General features: G+C 38.2%; 1 protein-coding gene across 1 annotated transcript; it reads left to right on the top strand.

Annotated features, from left to right (window-relative positions):
• The first annotated feature begins 705 nt into the window (after positions 1–705).
• On the top strand, positions 706–1,086 carry LOC121258692. Its single transcript, XM_041160236.1, has one exon. The coding sequence runs from the start codon at positions 706–708 to the stop codon at positions 1,084–1,086; it is 381 nt and encodes a 126-aa protein (XP_041016170.1).
• Positions 1,087–19,705: the final 18,619 nt, after the last annotated feature.

Genomic DNA, 19,705 nt, shown 5'->3' with positions numbered 1-19,705 from the left:
TATGCTTGATAGGTTTTTTTGGTTTTTTTCTTTGAGTACTTGGTGATTTATTTTCTTTATTTTCAATTTTTTGTATATGCTAAGTATTGTGATTGTTACCACGGTTTTCTTCCGCCACAAGTGAGGGCTCATTAATAAACTTGGGCAAGGGTCACTATTGGACATGTGACTACCTTCTCTTTTTTTAAAAAAAAAAAAAAAAAAAAAAAAAAAAAAAAAAAAAAAACCCAACTCTATTTGTGTCGTGGTTGATCGTTTGACGAAAAGTGCCCACTTTTTGGCAATTAAGAGTACCGACCCCATGGAGAAGTTGACTCGGTTGTTTGTTGCTGAAATAGTATGGTTACATGGAGTCCCAAGGACAATTGCATCTGATAGGGATACATGTTTCACTTCTCATTTTTGGCAAAGCCTTCAGAATGCTCTAGGCACAAAGTTGAAGTTTAGTAGTGCCTATCACCCTCAGACTAATGGGCAGACTGAACGGACGATTCAGACCCTAGAGGATATGCTAAGAGCTTGTGTTTTGCAAGAGGAGGACAAATGGGAGAAGCTCTTGCCATTAATAGAATTTTCCTACAATAATAGCTTCCAAGCCACCATCCAAATGGCACCCTACGAAGCGTTATATGAAAGGAAGTGTAGATATCCCTTATACTGGGATAAAGTGGGAGAAGGATCTATGGTACGGAGATTCTTCAAGAGATGAAGGATCAGATCCACCAAATAAGGGAAAGGATGAAGGCTGCCCAGGATAGGCAAAAGAGTTATGCTGATCGTCGAAGAAGGACCCTCAAGTTTGAAGTTGGCGACTTGGTCTATCTTAAAGTATCGCCCATGAAAGGAGTCTTTCAGTTTGGAAAGAAAGGGAAGTTAAGTCCAGGATACGTGAGACAAAATGAGATTCTGGAGAAAGTAGGAGTGGTTGCTTACATGCTGGATCTTCCCACTAAATTCCAAGGAATCCACAATATTTTCCATGTATCTTCTCTCAAGAAGAGTTTCAAAAAGCAAATTCCAACCGTTGTTGGCATTAGGGATATTTCACTTCAACCCAACCTAACCTATGAGAAAGTTCCAATTTAGATCATTGATTGGAAGGATAATGGACTACAGAATCGTAAAACACCCTTGGTTAAGGTTTTGTGGCGAAATCATGATGTTGAATAGGCCACATGGGAAAAAGAAGATGACATAAGAAGCAAATACCCTTATTTGTTTGGCATGTGACTTGTTTGGCATCGCATGATGGCATTCGCATTCATGCATGGCATCCCCTTGCATTTCACTTATATGATCCACATCCTTTCACGTCATTTTTCAATTGCGACACGGCCGGTGACAACAGGACGACCCGTCAGATGTATATGACTGGCAGCTGAGAGCGGAGCAGAGACGGAGACGTTTAGACTGCATGACTGACACGTTCTGGGCTCAACAGGAGAGGTTAGAACATCACAGGACACATATCCTAGACTATGATAGGAAAGGACACATCCATCTGAGGAGAGCATGGCTACATGAGGAGCGTCAGCCTTATGACCCCATTCGTTGGATGGGAGAGACTAGGGCTAGATGGCTCAGACGACATATGAGATTGGCTCTCTCAGTAGCTTTAGACCAGCCAGAGTTGAGCAGGGCGACAGTTTGAGCAAGAGTCACTCATTCTTGACCCTACTCCCCTTGACACATCGGATACATCTAACTCTTCTCCTAGTCGCACTCGCTTTCAAGAGGAGGAAGACCCCTAGCTTGAGGACGAGGATTTTAGGTAGTGGAGACAACACCAAGAGAGGGTTAACATCTTTTATGATTCAAAGGAGGACGAATACTACAACCACACCCAGGACGAGTTGTCCGTGGATAGCGATGGGAGACCCCCATCGAGCCACAAGCTATAGCCTAATTAATGAGTCAACACTCAAACTCTTACCCATTGCATGTTTTATTTGACCACGATTTCGAGGAAGAAATCTTGTTTTAAGGGGGGGAGGATGTAACACCTGCTAAATTAACCCTTAAGTACTCTAGATTAGGCTTTTAATTATGGATTAATCACTTTCATTAAGGTTGATAGTGGTATTAGCATTAATGTTGATACTTAGTGTTAATGAGCTAAGGATTATAGAGGCAAGCCCATTAGTAATTTTGGTGAGGCATTTTAGGACCCAAGTGCATTCATGGGCCTAGCCCAATAAAACTTTGAACCAAACCCTTAGGAAATTAAAGCTAGTCTTGGCCCAAGTATAGGAAGGCATAAGGCCTTTGGTTGGATTGGACCCTTGGCCCTTTTCGAGCCCATATGGCCCAAAGCCATGTTTGGACTCGTTTCACAATTCAAAGTCCAAAGGCCCAATACACAATACCATTGGTTTCTTTAAGCCCAAATCAAACTCAAAGTATGCAAATTAAGTTTTGAAAATTGGCTAAGACCATTAACGATCATACTTGAGGTTAGTGCACTTTAAGCCATACTTTGAAACTTAATCATGCTTAATCTTTTCTTAAACTTTTTTAATTCAAATTTTCTTGAATTAATACTCCATTAAACCATGATTAGACCATGTTAATACCCTAGCTAAACCATCCCACACGTCATTAAGAAAAATGACATAACAAGCCCAAACCATGCTTCAATCAGTTTTGTGCATTGCCCTTTCGTAATACTTGGATTGTTTTGCCCTTGGGCTCAACATTTTTGTGGTTTTTCCTCAAGGGTAATATGATCCTTAAACAACTCATGAGACCCTCCCAAACTAATTTTGAGCCTTGGACGAAACTGGTCGCATCAACCAACTCAAAGAACCAAACCGGGTGCACCTTGGTCTAGTTTGTGTAGAAACTGTTTAGATTGAATTTGAACCAACCTCCTACCATGGTTTACAGCACCACCCCACACCACCTCCTTCTTCACCCAATCACTAAGAATTCCCATGGCCATCATGAAGGATTTTGACTCATTTTTGCTACCCAAAAACATCCAAAACCAAATTGACTTTCTGCCACCACAAAACTACCTTCATCCACCAATTTTCAAGTGTGGTTTGAGGGATCTTCTACCATCCAAATGATGCCCCATGATCGGAAGTCATCTACAGGACCCTTGCATCTAATGTGGAGAGGAAATGATGGTGGTTTAGAGCACTATTTCATTCTACACAAGTGACCTAAGCTCATGCCAGCAAATCTGAAAACTTTCCAGATTTGAGCACCTCCCACTCCACCCAATCACCAAGCACCCAAGCCAACGCCCCTCACCCCTTGGCCACCTATAAATACATCCCTCCCTTTCTAATTTCATTGACACCATAGCTCCATGTATCCTCTTGAGCCATGAGAGCATTTCCCCCTCTTAGAGATCAAAAGAGTACAAATCGAGTGAGTTTTGGTGAGTTCTTAAGTGTTCTTGTATAAGACAGTCTAGAGTGCTTGGAAGGCCACAAAATTTGTAATTTTTCTTCCTTTTGATCTTAGCTAGCATGTCAACATTTTTTTCTAAGTGTTGATACGAAATTTGGTTGAGTTTTGAGAAGGTTATGATGTTTAATGCAAAACCGGGTCAATTAAAGGAAGGTTTGAATGATTGAATGTTTTTAATTGGAAGTTTAGCTATGACATGTCCTAAGCATGAGTTGATATGATCTATCATTATCCTAACATGATTATGGAAGGTTAAATTTGTGGTTAGAAGCATGCCATTATAGGTTTTAAATCTATCTTATTTTGATTATCAAGCATAAATCGGTTTTAAGCATATTGGTGATTAAGGATTTCTTAGCTTTGATTAAGTGTTGGGATGAACTTGATTACTCAAGGATTATACTTCATAATGTCCCTAATTATGTTAGTGATCATTAGTGATTAAAGAAAATCTCATATGCATGCATTCATAGGGATCAATAGTTGAAAATACACATAGGCATCAACTAGGATGCATGCCACAGGTTAGGCGTAATTGGACAAGTTTCACTTTGAATTTTGAAAATACAAGGGCATAGATGGTTTTAGAATGCCAAAAATATGAAGTCCATGAAATTTGATTAAATTTGGAGTTCGTTTGCAATTAGTCAAAATTTAGGGCCTAAATGCCAATTTTTGAAAATTTAGGGATATTTTTGTAAATATCTAATTTTTGAAGCCTTTGATTTTGAACCTATCCATAAGAGTATTAACCCTAACATAGTATACACATGATTTACACAGCCACAACGCTAATTTCAAATTTTTCTGGAAGTTTGTGAGTTATCCTCTAACTCACACCTTAACAAATTATTTATGAATTATTAATAAATGTTGGTTCATATTTCAATTATCACTTTGAGCATAAAATATCATTGAGTGCATACTTACATGACATGTGATATTTTCACCATTTTTAGTATATTGCATATAAATGTTATTTTTCATGAAACTTGCTACATAGGAAATATATTTTCCAAAACATTACATGAAAATAATTTTATCATGACCCCAAAGGCTAGGATGGGGAATTATCTTGGTGGAACTCCTTTGTCCACTCTGGAGTGTTTAATAATGGAGTGGTAACCCCTGTGTTGATGAAGAACAATCAACAGGCTTCGAATGGGTTCTTTTTAAAGAACAACGGATCGAAGTTAACATGTTATGACACCTAACACTGGTGGATGTACACGTTATGATTTTTATGATGTTATTTTATTTATTAATGCATTGAGAACAAATCTATAGACAACGTAGTTTAAACGTAAGTTATACTATGGTCATCGGCAGATACTCACAGTGCATGTGGGGAACTATGACATTACTACACGTTATGTTATTAATTAAGATAATGATGTATGTCTATGATGATAAAAGTTTATGATGAAGTTATGTCTTTAAAAAATGATGACGAAATTACTTACTAAGTAAAAACCCGTGTCTCCATATTTTTAAAAGATGTTGAGGAATCTAGATGGGAGACATGCATGCTGATTTTCTACATTTCATGCATTACATATTTATCATTTTTCAGAGTTTGATTTATCTTTGTGTCAGTTAATTGTTTAACTTACTGAGATTTTGAATAAATCTCACCCTTTTGTGAGACTACTATCGTTTCACTCAAAATGATAGAAATTGTGTCAAGGATCAGCTAGGATGAGTTTGATGGAGCACTGGATTCGCATGATTGAGGAGGAGCTGGATTTGGAAAGGAAGATGGACTTGGTCTTAATGTTCATAGCCCAAGCCCTTTATGCCTTAGATTACATGAAGAGAATGATATGACTTTGTATATAAGTCTATGCTACTTTAAGATTTTGAACATGATGATTATCTAATGAAGTTGGAGTATTTTAGTTATTCTAGAATAATATTTCAATTTAATCTTTTTATTTCCCTTGCGATTATTGTGTGATGCCCCGATTCCCACGTACAGAAATGCGGGAATCGTGACGTCGGGATGATGACAATACGGGCCACGCATCCCAACGATAAGTGTTCAAGTGTGTGCAACATGCAAGAAGTGCACAACAAAAGTCCCAGCGGTTAATTAAAAGTTAGCCAACTAAAAACCAAAAATTTAATTACAGATATCCAAAATAAATTGCATTTAAAAAAGTTATACCGTTATCTAATATAAATATAATACAAACCAAATACATAGCCAAAAAGTGGGAGACAAATCCCAATACACGAGCAAGTGATCCAAATCACTTCTTTGGCAGAGCTGAATCCTCAGGCTCTTCGTCCCCATCTGCATCAAAATCTGCAATACCATAAAACGGTACCGCAGGATATCGAATACCTTGAGATTATGAATCACAGCAAGTAATCAACCAAGCAACCTAAGAGATAAAAATGCATTAATGCAGCAAACAAACATAAGTACAAGACGAAACACAAATGTGACCCAAAACCTCTTTTTTCCCGAAAATGATTATTTTCCAATGCACGCCAAAAACCCCATTTGACCAAAAACACGCCATGAATAATATTCGTCATTTTCCCAGAAAATGTGCTCGTAACCATTAAATCATAAACTGACAATATAATCATTTATCGAACACTGTAGGTGGAAATCACAGACGGAACTCTACCACCATCCTTACCTCATGCACCGTAGGCGGGAATCACAAGCGGGACTATACCACCATCCCTACTGCATGCACCGTAGGTGGGAATCACAGGCGGGACTATACCACCATCCCTACAGTTCCTTTTCACACAAGAGGTACTTATCATAGCACTGTAGGCGAGAATCACAGGCAGGACTCTGCCACTGTCCATGCTTACCACCATTCATACTGCATGCACCGTAGGCGGCAATCACAGGTGGAACTATACCACCATCCCTACCGCGTGCACTGTAGGCAGGAATCACAGGCGGGACTATACCACCATCCCTACAGTTCCTTTTCACACAAGAGGTACTTATCAGAGCACTGTAGGTGGAAATCACACGCGGGACTCTACCACCATCCCTGCTTACCACCATCCCTATCGCATGCATCGTAGACTGGAATCACAAGTAAGACTACACCACCATCCCTGCTTACCATCATCCCTACAGTCTCTTTTCCTTTCTTTCAAACCAGCCAATCCAATTATTTCAAACATACTCAAAATCATTTATCACATAAAAACTCAGTATTTCAAGTATACATATGAGTATGCAATTATGCGAAATCTCAGTTTTTAGTTACAAACATGAACATGCGTGTAAATGCATTGTATATGACACAATACAAATATTCAACAACCAGCAAATCACAACATAATCCAATAACACAAACAACTCCTTTCTCCAATCCAACTGACCCCCTTACTCCTCGGACTCAGTCCGACACAACCAATCAATTTGCAGTAAATATGAGTTAGTGCAAAAATTCATTTAAATCTCAAAAGTTCTTTGGAAAAATACTTACAGTGCTATAGTATAATTTTTGAAGGATCACGGAGGTGCTAGAAGTGGCGGCACAGCAACGTAACAGTGCAAAATGCACTATGGCCGTGGGTCTCAAAATGCAAGATTTTGAATGGAGACAAACGAAGACTTTAGATTACTACGAAAGGGCTTAGGGATGTTGGTAAAGCTAATGGTGGTGGTGGTTTGCCGTGGGTGGCGACGTGGAGGGCGGTTGAAGTTCAAATAGCCCAAAATAGAAATGGAGTTGGATGGACTTCATCGGTGGCGAATCGGAGCTGAAAATGGGTGGGTTAGGTAGCTGGGGGGTAGCCGGTGAAGTGGTGAAAATATGGTAGCCGATGGTGGCACGACGGAGGTTCTGGAGAATAAAGGCCGTGCAGCTTGAAGCTGTACATGGGGACTCACGGCGGTGCGAGAGGGGGCTTAGAACGGAGGCAGGTGGTCGCCAGCTAGAGGGGAAGAGGTTCGGAGGGGCGGTGACTACCACGACAGCGCACGGCTGCACAAGGTGGAGGACGACGCACAGAGGGGAGAGAGAGAGAGGGGCTTCGCACGCGGGGGAGAAGAGAGAGAGAGGAGAAAAAGAAAAGAAAAAGAGGACAAGGAAAAAGGAAAAAGAAAAAGTGAGTGAAAGAAATGAGGTCCAATCCTCAAATCTTGGGTCACACAAATGATCCAACGAAAATAATTTCAAAACAACAAGTTAAATAAAATAATTTAAATGTAGTGATGAAATGAAAATAAAATAATTAAATCCAACAATAAACTAATTTAAAATAAAGAGCAATTTAAATAATGAACAATAATTAATAACAAGAAAACACATTGAATTAACAATTAAAAATTTTAAAATAATATCACATAAATCATCTAAAATTTAAAACAGGAAAGCCCATCATCTTAATAAATATGATAATTACTTCATCAAAATACACGTAAATACAGGGTATCACATATTGTATATTGCTAGTTGCATACTAGGATGCATTGCATATTAACTGTTATGAACGGGGGGGTATGTAACCTTGTGTTGCATGTCCCGATGCTCTAAGTCTCTGTTCCATCCCAAGCGGAGATTAGGGGCGTCACAAGAAGAATCACATGGAGAAAAGGAAGATCGATATAGAGATAATGAAGTAGATCTTTCTAGCATGAATGGAATGCAGCAAGAGTATTTCTTGAATCTTCATAAAGAGATTTTCGAGGATTCACGGAAGTGATTTTCATCTCCATCTAGATCTCCATCTCAACCTTTTGAAGATGTGTAGCCTTTTGTTGATGTAATGTTTTTGGGATGTTCTTATCTGCTTAATTTTATAATTAAACACTTTACAATTGGTTTTAGTAGCTGGGCAGCTACATGTGGTTGAAATACATTTGGCTAGGCAGCAACTATTGCCTATGCTATTTTGTAGCTTTTTGTTATTTTGGGCTTTAAATATAGGTGTTTGTGACTATGGGCAGCAACTATATCTGCTGGTTTGATGATGCATATGTTGGAGTCCATAATTCATTTTAGGTTGTTATATATTGGTGGAATTCCTTGTTTGTCTATATGTTGATGTTATAGGGTGTGATCACAAGCATGTGCATTATCAAATTATAGCAAGCAGTGTACAATTTACGTGAATGTGCAATGTGCTGCCTTGTTTGATTGTTGGAACTTAGGGGTATCATATCGTGTTAACGGATCGTGTTGGTGTCGTGTCAAGACATATATATTACACTCACTCAAAAAAAAATGACCTTTCGTTTCGCTTAGTAGCAGCCCGCTACCTTTAAGCTAATCACAAATCCTTACTAATCCGTGGCTAGAGATGCCAATATCAACTCGTCTCTTTGACTTAAGAAGGGAGGATCGTCTCTCTCGCCTACGAATCCGTGGCTAGTCATTCCCACCTTCATAGCATAGGAAAGATCTTCCAGTCCGGATCTAATCTAACGGCTATGTGCGGATCGCCTTTCGCTTATGGGTCAACCCTAATCTAATCCGTTAACCTTATCGTGTCAAAATCTCAAACTCTAACATGACTCATTAATATAACGGGTCGTGTCATATCAACCCGTTTTGACCCGTTTATGTAAATGAATTAAACAGACTCAAAATTAGCCCATTTGACCCTGTTAAGTTTAGCATAATTTTATATAAATGTTAAAATCAGAATATCTACAAAATAATATAAAACTAACTACAAGTCCAAAATTACAATCCAAATAATTAAAATCTCAAAATTAAAACCCCAACAATTTTATTTTTAGGTATAAAGGTATAATTGTAACTTTAACTTTCTTAATGGGTCATAACAGGTCAAAACAAGTTGACCCATTATCAACCCGTTAAGCAATCGTGTCTTAACGGGTCAACCCGTTTTAACCTGAACCCGTTAAGACGAAATCTTAACCCGCTTTTATCGTGTCATGTTCATATAGGGTTAACAAATCGTATCACATATTACCACCCCTACTGGAACTACATCAAATTAAATGCACATGCTAGTGTGCAGTGTATTATTTCTAAATAATTTACAGGGTACATCATTGATGATGGGAACCAAGGTGGGCCTACTCTTAAAGATCATTTGCAAGTTCCAGATGGGGCCAATTACAAGATCAAGGGCCAAGAAAATCAATGAAGCAATGCAAGGATTGGTGCAATCCACTTGGGATGAAGCTAGCAAGAGCCCAACACTCAAGATGGGCTTGAAGAAAGGAGAACTAGTTTTGATCCACTTGATTCAAACTGTGGAAGACATGACTTAGAGATAGGACCTATTGAGGATGCTTTGCCCACATGTCTTATTTCTTATGAACTAGGGTTTTTGGGAAGGCTTTGTATTTTGGCCAAGGGCTTATTTGGAAAGTTACTTTCTAGGAACTAGGGTTTTAAGAGGTTATTGTAACGTTACTGTAGCCGCATTACTATAGCCGCAGCACTGTTCATCCAGGGTCATTTTGGGTAAAAGGGGTTTTATTTTGACTAGGGTTTTAACTAGGTTTGGTTTAAATACTCTTTGTAGCCTCATCTGAAGTTTATGAAATTTGATAAATTTATTCATTGTGAGTTGAGTTTATCTCCTCTTGTTCTTGATTGAACTTTTAAACTTATCAAAAGTAAATTACAACATTTGTGGCGTTCCTCCTTGTAATCTAGGTTCTTGAGACGGGTTCTTCAATAGGTCTAGATTTTAATATAATCTAGGTTCTTGAAACGAGTTCTCATTAGGTCTAGATTCTCCATCCATTGACTTGATTTTGACTTTCTTGGGTAAGTTTTCAAATTGATTGTGGGTTCAAGGGATTCCACTCCTACGGGTTCATATTATTTGGTATTCAGAGCAAGGTTTCCAATCAGGTCTAATTCTATCTTTCTTTTTGCATATGTAATTCTAGAGCTTCATTATTCTAGGATTACAAAAAAGAAAAAAGAAAAAAAAAAAAAAAAGAGGTGGCTGCCAAATTTCTTCACCACTCTTAGGGCAACCAAATTTCATTGTTCTAGGGGCTACCGTATATCACACTTATCCTAGGGTTTTTGAGTTATTTTTAGGGTTTTTTTCAATTTCCTATTCTTGATTGTGATCAAATCAGTTGATGAAAAGACAAGAAAAGAAAAAAAATAAAAAAAAAATCTAAAATTTTTTCTTGAGCCTTATCATCAAATGGGCTACATACATCATTCTAGTTGGTATCTTGTTTTATAGTTATTGTTTCATTTGTATAACTTTCTCGATTCTCGTATCATTTTTTATTCCTTCCGTATTTCTCTTGTTCTTGTTTCTTGGACCTAATCACTAGTTGGGATAAAACAAGGTTGCATTGTCTTGATTGAATTCAATTAGTTCTTAAAGAACTTTTGTAGGAAAACTCTTGAGGTAAAAGGCAAGAGAGTGTGAGACCATTATTGGATAAAAAGTCAATTAAGAGTGAAACACGAGTAGAGTGCCATTACTTAAGTGTGTAAACACGTAAGGGAGTGTGTGAGGTTTTTTTTTACCACTAACATTATTTTGTGCAGCACTTTACAATGTCTCATCGGAGTGGCACATCACCAAGGGAGAGGGCGGATAACTCATCCTTTGTGTTACAAGCCATGTAACAATAGTTTGAGTGGTTAAACTTTGTGTTGGGTGAAGTGAGGGATATGATAGATCATCAAGAAGCAGCGATTAGAAATCTGCAAGGTGGGAGAGATAGGAGGCGACGTGAGCCTAGGGTTGAAAATGAGTATGAGAATGAAGAAGATGGTGAGGATGAGGAAGACTTAGCATCTGAAGTTGGGCCGGATAGACATAGAAGAGTTGGGCGTGAAAGAGGACTAGAAGGGAACCTAAGGGGTCAGGATGGTGTAGATAGAGACCTTGGGAGCATCAAAATGAAAATACCATCTTTCCAAGGAAGAACTGACCCTGAGGTTTATCTAGAGTGGGAGAAAAAATTGAGTTGGTGTTTGATTGTCATAATTACTCTGAGGAGAAGAAAGTGAAGTTGGCAGTAATTAAGCTCACTGATTATGCTATTATTTGGTGGGATCAATTAATGACCAATAGGAGGAGGCATTATGAGAGGCCTTTAGAGATATGGAGAGAGTTGAAAGCTCTCATGAGGCGGAGATTTGTACCTAGCCACTACTATAGGGACCTTTACCAAAAGCTCCAAAATCTTATATAAGGGTCTAGGAGTGTGGAAGATTACCATAAGGAGATGGAGGTGGCGATGATTCGAGCTAATGTAGAGGAGGACCAAGAGGCCATCATGGCTAGATTTTTGAGTGGTTTGAATAGGGACATAGCCAATGTAATTGAATTGCATCATTATGTGGAGATAGAGGACATGGTACACATGACTATGAAGGTAGAGTGACAGTTAAAGAGAAAAGGGACAGCAAGGTACCCTTCAGTTTCTAGCACTAATAGGAAATCAAAGTGGGATAGGAATGATCCAGCTGAAGTAAAGAAAAAAACCAAACCACCTAAGGGAAAAGATGAGAGAACTAGCAACAAACCCAAAGTAGAATCCCAACTTTTATGGAATAGAGATATTAAATGTTTTAAGTGTTTGGGTTCAGGGCACATCGTTTCTCAATGTCCAAACAGGAGGGTAATGATTATGCATCACAATGGAGAGGTGGTGACTAAGAGTGAGGATGATAGTGATAAGGTGCCCGTGTTGGTTGATGCTAGTAATGATGATGGAGTGGTATACCCCGTGACAGGTGATTGTCTTATTGCTAGGCGTGCTCTCAATACACACATTAAGGTGGACGATGCAGAGCAACAGAGAGAATATTTTCCATACTAGATGCCATGTCAACAATAAGGTATGTAGTATGATCATTGATGGGGGGAGTTATACAAATGTGGCTAGCACTACTTTGGTTGAGAAATTGAATTTACCCATCTTAAAACACTCTAGACCATATAAATTGCAGTGGTTGAATGATTGTGGGGAGGTTCGGGTGGACATACAAGTGTTAGTTACTTTTCCTATTGGGAAGTATCAGGATGAGGTGCCTTGTGATGTTGTGCCTATGCATGCTGGCCATATTTTGTTGGGGAGACCATGGCAATATGATAGGAGGGTGATACATGATGGGTTCAAGAACATGTACAGCTTTGAAAAGGAGGGCAAAAAAATCAAGCTTGCTCCTTTAACTCCAAGCCAGGTCTATGAGGACCAACTGAAACTGAAAAGTGAGGTTGCTCAAAAAAGGAGTGAAAATGAGAGTGATCATAACAGAAAGAGTGAAAATGAGAGTGATCATAAAAGAAAGAGTGAAAAAGTGAATAAGCAAAAAGAAAGAGTGAGTGTGAAAATGAGCAAAAAAGAAAGAGTGAAAAAGAAAGTAGAGAGGTGGCTGAGAGTAAAGAAAAAAGAGTGAAGCCACGAGAGAAAAAAAAAAGAGTCAGTAGAGAGAAAAGGAAAGACAAAAGTGAGTTTCTATGAAAAAGAAAGTGAGGTTAAGAGGGCTTTCTTCCCAGATCACCTTATGATTTTTCTAGTCTATAAAGATTCTTATCTTAATCTTGATGAAACTAACCAGTCTCTTTCTAGTTTGTTTGTTTCTTTGTTGCGGGAGTTTGAAGATGTATTCCTGGAGGAGATGCCAAATAAGTTGCCACCCATTAGAGGCATTGAACACCAGATTGATTTTGTGTCCGGAGCTACTATTCCAAACCGACCAATCTATAGGAGTAATCCAGAGGAGACAAAGGAGCTTCAGAGGCAAGTTAAGGATTTGATGAGCAGGGGGTACTTGAGGGAGAGCATGAGCCCATGTGCAGTACCGGTGCTACTAGTGCCAAAGAAGGATGGGATGTGGAGGATGTGCATTGATTGCAGGGCGGTCAACAATATCACGGTAAAGTATTGCCATCCCATTCCTAGATTAGATTATATGCTTGATGAATTGCATGGCTCATGTATTTTCAGTAAAATTGATCTTAAAAGTGGATACCATCAAATTAGAATGAAAGAGGGTGATGAATGGAAAACTGTTTTTAAGACTAAGTATGGGCTTTATGAATGGTTGGCTATGTCATTTGGACTTACAAATGCACCCAATACTTTCATGAGATTAATGAACCATGTCCTACGTGCATTCGAAGGCAAGTTTGTGGTTGTGTACTTTGATGATATCCTAGTGTAAAGCAAGGACTTAAATGAACATATTGAGCATTTGAGATATGTGTTTGATGTGTTGAGATGTGAAAAGTTGTATGCTAATTTCAAGAAATGTACCTTTTGCATGGAAAAAGTTATTTTTCTTGGTTATATTGTTAGTACAAAAGGTATTGAGGTGGATGAAGAGAAAGTCGAGGCCATCAAGGAGTGGCCAACGCCAAAAAGCATCACTGAGATAAGAAGCTTTCATGGCTTAGCTAGCTTTTATCGGCATTTTGTTAAAGACTTTAGCACCATTGCTGCACCACTCACTGAGGTAATTAAAAATAATATTGGGTTTCATTGGGGGGCTGATCAAGATAATGCTTTTGCCACTATTAAAGAAAGGTTGTGCTCTGCACCTGTGTTAGCATTACCTGATTTTAACAAAGTTTTTTAGATTGAAAGTAATGCTTCAGGTATAGGGATTGGAGCCATTTTGATGGAGAATAGGTGGCCCATAGCCTTCTTCAGTGAGAAGCTAAATGGGGCATCCCTGAAGTACCCTACTTATGACAAAGAGCTTTTTGCCTTGTTCGTGCATTAGAGACTTGGCAGCACTACCTGTGGCCTAGGGAATTTATGATCCACACCGATCATGAATCATTGAAGCATCTCAAGGGTCAAAATAAGTTGAATAAAAGGCATGCTAGATGGATGGAATATATTGAAACCTTTCCATATGTCATCCGTTACAAGTAAGGTAAGGAGAACATTGTTGTTGATGCTCTATCCCAGAGGTATGTACTTCTTGCTTCTATGAGTGCTAAAATGCTTGGATTCGAATATGTGAAAGACATGTATGCCGATGACGCTGACTTTTTTGATGTATACATGGCATGTAAAGAGGCGGCATTTGGTAAGTTTTACAAGCATGAATGTTATTTAAAGAAAGCAAACTTTGTGTGCCAAGTTGTTATATACGTGAGTTATTGGTGCGTGAGGCACATGGTGGGGGTTTAATGGGACACTTTTGTGTCAATAAAACTTTAGATATTTTGCATGAACATTTCTTTTGGCCTAAGATGAATAAAGATGTCAATCGCATTTGTGGCAGGTGCATTACATGTAAAAAGGTGAAATCTAAGGTTATGCCACATGGGTTGTATACACCCTTATCCATTCCTAGTGAGCCATGGGTAGACATATCTATGGACTTTATTTTGGGGCTGCCTAGGACAAAACAGGGTAGAGATTTTATTTTTGTGGTTGTGGATAGATGTAGTAAGATGACACATTTCATTCCATGCCATAAAACAGATGATGCCACAAACATAGCTGACTTATTTTTCAGGGGAGATAGTGTGACTCCATGGTATGCCTAGGAGTATTGTTTCTGAGAGGGATGTTAAATTTCTTAACTACTTTTGGAAGGTGTTGTGGGAAAAATTAGGTACTAAGCTCTTATTTTCCACTACTTATCATTCGCAGACTGATGGTCAGACTGAAGTAGTTAATAGGACTTTAACTCAACTTTTACGCATTGTTGTTCATAAGAATTTAAAGACTTGGGAGGATTGTTTACCATTTATAGAGTTTGCATATAATAGGACCATGCATACTACTACTTCATACCTACCTTTTGAAATTGTTTATGATTTTAATCTACTTACTCCTTTAGATTTGATGCCTTTACCTGTTGGTGGCAGGAGTAGCTTGGATGGACAAAAGAAGGCGGAGTTGGTGAAGTCACTTCATGAGAGGGTACGGCTTCAAATTTCCCAAAAGAATGAAATGGTTGCTTCCCAAGCTAATAAAAGGCGAAGGTGTGTCATCTTTGAACCAAGAGATTGGGTTTGGGTTCACATGCGCAAAGAAAGATTCCCAGCTCATAGGAGGACTAAGTTGCATCCTCGAGGAGATAGACCTTTCCAAATTCTCAAGAAAATTAATGACAATGCATATAAAGTGGATCTTCCAGGTGAGTATAATGCTTCTGCTACCTTCAATGTTTCTGATATTTATCCTTTTGATGTAGATGAAGATTCGTGGTCGAATCCTATTGAGGAGAGAGGGAATGATGGGAATCAAGGTGAGCCTACTCTTAAAGATTATTTGCAAGTTCCAAATGGGTTTACAAGATCAAGAGCAAAGAAAATCAAGGAAGCAAAGCAAGAATTGGTGCATTCCACTTGGGATGAAGCTAGCAAGAGCCCAACACTCAATATGGGCTTGAAAGAAGGAGAATCAGTTTTGATCTATTTGATTCAAGCTGTGGGAGACATGACTTAGAGATAAGGCCTATTGTTATTGGAGGCTTCCAAATTGGTTATATGATTTATTATATTAGTTTATAATAAGTGGGCTTGAGGATGCTTTGCCCACATATCTTATTTCTTATAAACTAGGGTTTTTGGGAAGGCCTTGTATTTTGACAAATGGTTTATTTGGAAAGTTACTTTCTAGGAACTAGGATTTCAAGAGGTTACTGTAGCATTACTGTAGCCGCAACACTGTTCATCTAGGGGCATTTTGGGTAAAAGAGACTTTATTTTAGCTAGGGTTTTAACTAGGTTTGGTTTAAATACTCTTTGTAGCCTCATTTGAAGTTTATGAAATTTGATGAATTTATTCATTATGAGTTGAGTTTATCTCCTCTTGTTTCTTGATTGAACTTTTAAACTTATCAAAGATAAATCACAACATTTTTGGCGTTCCTTATTGTAATCTGGGTTCTTGAGACGGGTTCTTGAAACGAGTTCTCATCAGGTCTAAATTCTCCATCCATTAACTTGATTTTGGCTTTCTTTGGTGAGTTTTCACATTAATTATGGGTTCAAGGGATTTCATTCCTACGGGTTCATATCAATTGAGGGTTCTACAAGTGTACATATGAGATTTTATTTTATAGATTGTTGAATTGTGAAAATGAATATGAATATGATTGTCAAAGGTTATTGGAGATTATGAAAATAAAATAATGAAGTATTTAAAAACAAATATTAATTAAAGAAATATAAATAATAAAAGATAATAACATTTTATTATTATAGAGAGTGTAATGGCTAATCCAATGTAGAATTCAAGTTTTGAGTAATTAGCTAAAAGTAAAAAAGGCACATATTAATCAATATTAAAGATTGGGATGACTAATCTAATGCTCGATGGGAGTTCTAGAGTTGCCATGTGGCACTCTAGTATCTGCCACGTAGGTAACTCATCACTATCATGTGGTGTTATCATTTTTTTTCCAAGTGTAAGGATCCTTCCTTTTAATCTAAAAAGATTTCAAACGGAAGTTATGAATTTTCTATCTCTAAGATTTCCTTCAAGATGGCAATTTTTATAAAGTTAGGCTTTTAAAATAGTATGTGCTTTTCAGATGCTTAATGGACGGTGGATATATTCATAGATTAGTTTGTAGTAAACTTCATCCAACACAGTTTAAAGGAAACTTTGTCCATATTACAAGATATAAAATTAAATTCTTAAATGTCTTCCTAACAGTACCGGACCGAAACATAATTTTATATAAACTATAACCCTTCTCTGAATTATTATTCTTACTTGTTTTTCTTTCTACCTTATTTGATATCTTATCTCCTTGTTTTTCTCTTACATATACTCTTTATTCTTAACTATTTCCTAATTTTTTCTAGAAATTATCTTTACTTATCATTTCAAGATCACACTAGTTATTTAATAATACAAACTCGCATATTACGAAAGAAAAATGAGTATTAATTGTGACGAGTTACTTGCGAATATTTGCGACACGAATATACTCATTTAAATAGAAACTAATCATTTTGACAAAAAGATCTGATAGCAAAAATTCTGTCATTAATAAATGCATATGTCATCGTAATAAAATATTTTGTGAAAACTTTTTCTAATGATCTTAATTTGTGGGAAAAAGTCTTTAATTTTCATAGATTTTAACTCGTGACAAATGGAACATGGTCCAGTATAATTATGAGCAATGCTACACAACCTCCCCAACCTCCACACACCACATTTTCTTAATTTTTTTTTTTTTTTGAGTTTATTCTTTTTAAACTAATTCAATTCTTCTATTCATTATTCATATATTAAAAATTTTATAAAAGAAAAAAATAATAATAATTAAAAAAAGTGTGTTGTGTGGAGGTTGTGTGAATAGTAGGAGGGTGTGTAGATTTTTTCTATAATTATTTGCGGCTAGACTTTTCTGACGACGTGAATTTGGTGGGAAAACGTAATTATTTGCTACCAAATAATATTTGTGAGAACTGTAAATTTTTTGTTACCAACCAATTCAGCAACTAATGAATGCATATGTCACCGTAAAAAAATATTATCTACAAACTTTTTTTGATGAGCTTAATTCTGTAAAAAAAAGTCTTTAATTTTCACAGATCGTAAATTGTGGCGCCCTTGACCCCCATGTACGGAAACATGGGAATCAAGATGCCCGGATGATGACAACACGGTCACGCATCCTAACGATAATGCCAAGTGTGTGTACATGCAACAGTATACAATTAACAACACAGTGAATAGTTTAAGTAAGCCAACTAAGTACCAGAATTTTTAATACAAATTTACATAAGTAAAACGTTTAAAAAGGAGTTATACAGTTATCCCAAAATAAAATATAATACAAGGTTTAAATACAGAAATGAGTGATCCCATATCACTCCTCGGGCGGAGCCGAATCCTCAGGCTTACCCTCAGCATCATCTGCATCGAAATCTGTGTTACCATAAAACAGTACCGCAGGTAAGTATAATCCAAACAACCCTCGAGAATAAAAATGCATTAATGCAACCAACCATTATGCATGCATATGATGAAATATGCATTAGTCTCAAAACAACATTTTTCCGGAAAATAAATATTTTCCAATACCCGCCAAAATCTCATTTGGCCCAAAATATTTCTTTAAAACATTTTCCAGTCATTTTCCCAGAAAATGGCCCAAATCAATAATCCACAATTTTTCTAGAAAATGGCCCAAACAAATAATCCATTTTAACCGTATGCACCATGATCTCCCCTAGGGATCATCCGCACACCCTGGCTCCCTTCGTCACATCACGGGTAACGACCGTGCGAGTGACTTCGTAACGAGCGATACCCAGTTCCGCGCCCAGCGCGTTCGTGGCCAAGCATCCTCTAACCCCCACCAGCAGAGGGGCCACAGAGTCGGCATGAAAGCGTTACCATCCCGTCCAATCCTGTTGTAGCCCAGCGACAACCCAGGGGACGTCACTCAGTATATTCCACTCCCGAGTGACCAAAGGAGCTCCACCTAGATAATGCCCCATCTCAGGTTAGGGTCGTGATACACATGCACCTAAAAACCATTTCTCACTTGAAAACCTAGTTTTCAAAATACACATGAACATGTATGTAGTTATGTGAAAACCTAGTTTTCATTTACAAACATGAACATGCGTGCAAATATGCGAAGTACATGAAACGACACAATATCCAATAACCAACAACTCACAATATAATCCAGTCACACAAACAACCCCATCCTCAAATCTATCCAACCCCCTTACTCCTCGGACTCAATCCAACACAACCAACTAGATCACAATAAAAATGAGTTAGTACAAAAATACATTTAAGTCACGAAAGTCCGTTGGAAAAATACTTACAGTTCTATAACATACTTTTCGAAGGATCACGAAGGTGCAAGAGGTGGTGACACAGCAACAGAATAGTGCAAAATGCACTAGGCTGTGGGTCTCAAAAACCCACTTTTGAATAGGGACAAGCTAAGACTCGAGATTACTAGGGAAGGGTTTAGGGATGTCGGTGAAGCTAATGGTGGCGGTGGTGGTTGGTTAGGGGTGGCAGCGATAGAGGTGTTTGGAGGTCAGAATGCTCAAATCGGAAAAGTAGATGGTGAAACTTCACCGATGGCAGATCGGAGCTGGGAATGGGTGGTTTAGGTTGCTGGGAGGTTGAGGGTGATGTGGTGAAAAGATGGTGGCCAATGGTGGTGCGACGGCGGCGTGAGAACACAAAAAAGGCCGCAACATAGAGTGGCGCGTGGGGACAAACGCTGGCAAGAGAGGATATGAAATTTGAGTGGGGTGGTCGTTGGCCGGAGGGGAAGAGAAGGAGAGGGACGATGATGGCAATGGGTGGCGCACGACGGCGCTGAGGAGGAAGAAGAAAACACACCGGGAGAGGGAGAGAGGAGCTCGTGCACGAGGGAGG

Source organism: Juglans microcarpa x Juglans regia, chromosome 3S (assembly GCF_004785595.1).
Source record: "Juglans microcarpa x Juglans regia isolate MS1-56 chromosome 3S, Jm3101_v1.0, whole genome shotgun sequence".
Classification (NCBI taxonomy): domain Eukaryota; kingdom Viridiplantae; phylum Streptophyta; class Magnoliopsida; order Fagales; family Juglandaceae; genus Juglans; species Juglans microcarpa x Juglans regia.
The sequence above is the reverse complement of the archived record's forward strand: the minus strand, read 5'-3'. Positions and strand labels throughout refer to the sequence as shown.

What these genes read in the sequence shown, in the direction of transcription:
- LOC121258692 (XM_041160236.1), top strand. Translation starts at nt 706, where the DNA reads ATGAAGGATCAGATCCACCAAATAAGGGAAAGGATGAAGGCTGCCCAG.